The 6120-nt window shown below is 46.4% G+C and overlaps 1 protein-coding gene across 1 annotated transcript; it reads right to left on the reverse strand.

Moving 5' to 3' along the window:
• Nucleotides 1-361: 361 nt before the first annotated feature.
• Nucleotides 362-1342, reverse strand: LOC147625234 (uncharacterized). The gene is made up of 4 exons (XM_086817959.1): nucleotides 1098-1342; nucleotides 889-1006; nucleotides 571-782; nucleotides 362-494 (listed from the first exon to the last, which is right to left on the reverse strand). Exons 1-4 carry the CDS (start codon nucleotides 1340-1342, stop codon nucleotides 362-364), a joined length of 708 nt encoding a protein of 235 aa, XP_086674085.1.
• Between the last annotated feature and the right edge of the window lie 4778 nt (nucleotides 1343-6120).

A 6120-nucleotide genomic window follows, 5' to 3' on the forward strand; every position in this document is an offset into this window, starting at 1 on the left:
AGTGTCGGGGTTCGATTCCCCTCAGACTCGTTTTTCTTACTCTAGTTGTGTACAGGCTTCTATCTCGCATTTCAACCCCAGTATCAGTATCTCAACCTTCAGTACCTGCAATCAAGCAAGGTTCCCTGGATCGACTTGGCCTAGCAGTAGACCATCGAAGCCAGCAGTCTTCTAGCATTTTGTGGCAGTAGTTCCAGCAGCATCCTCAGTGACTACCCGCAGTACCCTTAACTGCAACACACCCCATGCTGCCCATTGGTATCAGAGCTCTCTGGTGGTAACTTTTTGGTCTCATAGGTCATCTTGGCCTTTTGAAGACGTAAATATAGCATTTCATTTTGTTTCATTTCTCTCTCTCTACTTATCGTGCATTGTTGCATCGATGACTCAGGAGTTTACACATTTGTTTCAGCAACCACTTCCGACTCCATCCTGCCCCAAACTCCATCTCCAGTGTGTTGATGACATATTTATTGTCATCCTCGAGTTGATCGCTGCATTGCAAAATAGTCAATTAGTAATTCAAATAAAAAACTGTAATTCATATTCTTTATGTTAAATAATACTTACTACCATGGTATATGAACTCGCTGTAGATATGACATGCAAAGATCTCTCATCCGTCGTGTGAAGGCGATGCCGGCTCCGACCTGAAGGATACCCTCGTCAGGTGTGATGTTGCATGTGACACCCAAAGTCCCAGTGCACGTGCGCATCGGCACTGGTGATGGGGGCACTGGTGGGGGCACTGGTGATGGGGGCACTGGTGGTGTGGTACTGTGGTACTCTGCCGTCGCTGATGCCTACATGCAATACAAACATACGATATATTGAGATGTGAGTTCGTAAAAAATACTTGATATTTAATCCGTAATCGCCATAAAAGATATACCTACGGGAGGAACGGCCACTACCCTGTGAATCATGTGTCACCTGAGTACTAGGAGGTACATCAGGAGGAGTAAGCCGCTGACTCTCGTGATGTGATGTAACTGGGATAGGAGTCCTAAAACAAAGACATCAAAAGGATATATATATTAAGAATTCTATATGTAAAAAATGGATGACATTACTATTTTATCAATCAAGAAGCTTACCGATGCGCAGTAGTATGCGCATGCCAAGACGTCTCCACTCCTGCATGTGGCTGGGAGGATGTACCCTCTCCAAGTCGTACGGGCATACTGAATCTCCCAAGAATCTCAATCGCGCCGTCTAAACCCGCATCATCCATCTCCACATAATCTGTCATGGCCTCTGACAATGTATCTCCAGAAAGTCCAATGTCTCGTAGCAAAGACTTGATGATCGCCAACTTCACTTTACGGCCGTGGTCACTCATCGTATCTATATATTTAAAACAACTATATGTCAAACTAGAGATACATTGTTAAATACCTGGACTTTATGACACACACACAAACAGAATCCTCGCTCCCTTGCTCAACACCAGATTGGCCCCGAAGTCTGGCACCCCTTGCGGTATTTATTTCTTCATTAAGAGATTGAAAATAGAAAGCGGGAGTGCAATTGGGCACTCCATTTGAGTCCCAAAAACAGTGAATTTTAGCTTGCGGTATTTTCTGTACATACCTGTTTTCAGCTCTGTACAACCACCACACTGTCCTGGTAGACCCTAGCAAGGTCCCTTTGCAATCTGGCATCAACTGGGCCTTGGAAGAGCCCCTGAACAGTCCAAAAACAGCACTGATTTAGTGCTGAATTGGACACCTGCGTGGTGAGGTAACTACCCTCACCTGTTCCCAGCAGTTAGCTGCTCCTCTTCCTGTCAAAGGAGGCTCTTGCCTCAGCCAAAAAGCATATTCCCCACACAGCTGTACATAATTCAAGAGAGTAGCCCACTAGAGGATCATTACCATAGCTGAATATAGGTTAAGAGAGGCTGTGGGGAGCAAGCTCAACCCTCAATGCATAGAGAACAAGGAAGGGGAAGCTCCAATAGCTCTTAACCTGCAACAATCCACCTAAAAAACCACAAAAATGAGCCCAGGGGGAAGATAATCGAGCACCCAGGGAAAACAACTGCAGCAAAGTACACCACTGGGTGACAGTGTATCATATCGAGATCTTCTTGTGTATATCAAAGCAGAGTTACATGTCTACATCTCTCTCTCTCTCTTGTGCTGTTTTTTTGCATGCGTTTTTGCTCTTGTGTTCCCAGATCTGGTCATCATCTCCGCTACCTATTCTGACAACAACCTGGGGACACAGAGGGAACTGTCAGTGGGTGTTGTGGCTCGGCACTGTCAGCTCCTCATAAAGCAAGGTGTACATATCACGCTCATTTCGTGGGATCTCTGGGATCAACCTCTCCCTCCTGATGTCGATCTTATCCACATTCACCTGCGAAGGCTCCGGATGTCGGGCATTCCTCTCAAGGAGCTGGAGGTTGCAATGACAAAACACCAACTGCTCTAGCTAAGCGGTACTCAGCCTATTCCTCTTCTTTGTATGGAAGAGGGCCCAAGTGCTCCAATTCCTCTCACATGGACCCGAACTGCAATCCTGTGAGAGCACTCGAATGGCGATGCGTTTTTGTTATTGAAATGCACATACAATTGGAAATTAGAACTAAGTGGAAACAAGAAAGATGCACATTGTACAGTGTGGGGGGTAGTGAATTACCAGCGTGGGAGCACAATTTCCATACTTCTCCCACCATGAGACAGGCTGTAGTTGAGTCTCTCGAAGCTTTGCAGTCTCTCAACCAAAGCTCCCTGTCTGGTTGCGAAAGGCCTGTTTCCACATGAAACCTTTAGGCCTATTTCCCTTTGAAACTTATGTCTTGTTTCCATACAGAACCATTCATGGCACCATTCAATAATAGTGCCAACAACAGCATACATCTAGTTACCTGTTCCCTCATGAAACATCTACAACATAGAGATGCCCATAACTGTAGGTCCCTCTGTTCCTTTCTAGCAGGAAGAAAAACAATCTTCTCCATGAGCACGCAGCCATGCGAGCTTGCATCACTCCCATGCCAAGAAACATAACCATGTGACCTTATACTTGCAGCCAATAACCCATGTACATAGCTGAATTTGCAGCCAAAAAAAACAGCCCATAAACTGTCCTCGAACTAATCACAAAACAGTCCCGAACCAAAGCAAAGAGAAGCTGAAAATTCCATCAATTGAACGCCATCGACATGATGTCTATGTTCATGAAAAACCAGCCCCTGTTTGCCTTTATGTCCAGAGAAACTAGCCCTCTGGCCACCTAGGAGAAGAGCATGCAACCCTGAGTGCCTACAGTCCAGCCCTCCTGTGTACCAACAAGCGAGAGAGAGAGAAAAGAGCATGTGAGGGGGATATATGCTTTGTATGAGTTTGTGACACGCAGAGTCCGCGGACTATCTAATAGGGTGACCAGCACGATAGGGGTGAAGCACGGATGCCCGCTATCGCCCACCCTCTTTGGACTGTACATTGATGCGGGTCTATTATCTGAGGGAGATATCACTACCTCTTCCGAGAGGGTTTTGGGCCGTTACGCAAGGTCATGGAGTTTGAGGATCAGAGATGCCTGGGATTGTTTCTACTTGAGCTCAGGAGACACAGACACAAAGAGACCCTCTTGGCAGACAGGAGGCCGAGCCATGATGTACCTAGACAAAGGACCCTGACAGATTTCTTCAGCACCAACACCAGCAACCCAGCCCACGTACCTCCTGATACCTCCTCCATTGGGCCATCAGGGCACCGACCACGCTCCCAGGTCACCACTGATAGAGCAGTTATCTTATGTTGTGCTCGTCGGCCACGCCCACCAGGATCCCTACCACAGCATCCTCACCATCGCCAAATCAGAGCCATTATTGCTCGGCATCGGAGGCGCCTACCTCACTTCTACGACCTCTCCATTCTAGACAGCCCCATGGCGGAGATACTTGATCTAAGGAGAGGGCAACACTTCAACTGATTAGCATACATGGATCTACCTGACATACATTTTTTTGTATTTTCTACTCAGTATCATCTCGGAGTCTTACAGTTCTATTCTTATAACTGTAGGACAATCAATTTATTGTACCTTTTAGTCTCATTTAGTTGTTCTCTTTGATGAGACACCAACTTCAGATGTACACTCAGTTTTGGTCTCATAGGCCACTATGGCCTCTTAGAGACGTTAATATATCATTTCATTTATTTCATTTCATTTCTGAGGGGAGGGCACCTCTGCAGTCAACAAAGACCGATAAAAATAGAATCCCTGCTATGGGAAGGCCTGTGTGCTGGTCTACTGTTCAATCTGTTGTAGCTCAAAACTATCATGCAAGTTTCTAACCTGAGACGACGAGCAGGCACCACGAGTTTCCTAGTAGTAGAGCTCCATCCCCTTCACCACCCATTGTACTTATTGCACACCCAGATTCAGCTTTTTAGTTCATTACTTTTTCATTTTGTTGGGATGACAGAGGATACCCCATACAGGTACTCCGATTTGTCTCATAGGCCAAGTTCGGTCTTTTGGAAGACGTTAATAAAATCTTTCTTTCTTTCTTTCTTTCCCCTCCGCCTCTGTTCCTCTGCCATCGCTTCCTTCCTCCATCGTTGCGCCCCTCCTTCCTCCATCATTTCCTTCCTCCTTTGCTGCTTGAATCGCTCCCCTTTGCCTCTGTTCCTATGCTTTCGCTTCCTTCCTCCATCGTTGCGCCCCTCCTTCCTCCTTCGTTTCCTTCCTCCTTCGCTGCGCCCATCTGCCTCTCTTCCTGCTTCGCCCCCCATCCTCCTCCGCCTCCCCTCCTTGCCTCTGCCCGCCCTAATTCGCCTCTTCCTTCCCCTCTGTTCGCTCCTACCCCTGCCCGCCCTTCTTTGCCCTCCTGTTGATCGCTCCTCTAAACGCCTCCCCTCCTTCCTCCGCCTCTTCCCTTTGCGCAGCCCTGTTGTGAGGACCGGCAAGGTTTTGGCCTGGAAGATGGCATCTGGACAAAGGTGGCATGGGATTTTCATCATTAAAGTGATGAATTAGTGTTTTCATACACTAATAGCAAAGGGGTGGACATATTAGTATTTGGGCATGGCTCAAAAAGTCAATAAAAGCCACGCGCCTACCTTTAATGAGGTATTTTTATAATCTAGACTCTAAAGATGGCAAGTTTGGTCATTTATAGAGTGATTGGATATATAAAGCACAAATTTGGATATTTTTATGAGGGAAGGCCACTTTTAGCTAAGGGAAAACCAAGCACATGCTGAAAATAGAGGAGGTCGACTCTATGAAAAGGGGGAGAAGGGAGGCGCCTCTTGGATCAGCAGTATGTATATATATGTGTGTGTGTATATATATATATACCTCTCTCTCTCTCTCTCTCTCTCTCTCTCTCTCTCTCTCTCTCTCTCTCTCAATCAGCAGCGATTCAGGGAGCACTCAGACGGCAGTTTTCTCTCTTTCCCCTCTGCCGGCCGTACTGATACAAGCAATTGGGCAACCTCTTCTTTCTTTTATGCTGACCGTACAATGTACGGCAACTGTATAGTTCTGCCCCCTCTCTTGTGTGCAGGTCGTACAGGTGCTGTGAAGCCTCTTCCCCTCTTTTCCTTATGCAGGCTATGTAGTAGGTACATCAGCCCCGTGAAGCACTCCATCTCCTGCCTATGCTGGTTGTACAGGATATAGCAATAGTGCAGGTGTCAGAAGATCTCTTATCTCTCTTACATTTGGTCGATCTTGGAGCTGAGATTTGGGACTGTTTTGGAGAAATCTGGGACAGTTTCGAGGCTCAGTTTTGGAACTGATTTGGCATGGGGTTCGGGGCAGCTACTGGTTTCATACCGGGCTGATTTATGAGCTGATATTGGGGACTGTTTTGTGACAATTTTGGACAGCTTTTAGAGGTGTTTGGTTTGTGGAAAGATATGGTGTTGTTCACACTCGCACCTTGGTATCTTGTAAAAGCTTCTCTATCAATAAAGAAGTTCCTAGGGGGGCCGGCCATTCTGGCTCAGTGTCGTGTTCCCTTTAGCGTTGTTTATAGTTATTTCTGCTATGTTTTCATATCTTTGTTTAACATTTGAAGTGTTTGTCCATTGATCTGGGTTCTTGTCCGGTTTCATATATAGATGACATTGTGCTGATGTCTAGCTCCAAAGAGGG

The sequence above is a fragment of the Cibotium barometz genome, chromosome 24 (genome assembly GCF_041138505.1).
Source record: "Cibotium barometz isolate CiBa-2024 chromosome 24, ASM4113850v1, whole genome shotgun sequence".
Classification (NCBI taxonomy): Eukaryota; Viridiplantae; Streptophyta; class Polypodiopsida; order Cyatheales; family Cibotiaceae; genus Cibotium; species Cibotium barometz.

Coding starts and splice junctions, on each gene's coding strand:
- LOC147625234 (XM_086817959.1), bottom strand. CDS start 1,342: ATGAGTGACCACGGCCGTAAAGTGAAGTTGGCGATCATCAAGTCTTTG. Junction 1,007..1,097: donor GCGCATACTACTGCGCATCG/GTAAGCTTCTTG, acceptor TCTTTGTTTTAG/GACTCCTATCCCAGTTACAT. Junction 495..570: donor CGAGTTCATATACCATGGTA/GTAAGTATTATT, acceptor TTTGCAATGCAG/CGATCAACTCGAGGATGACA.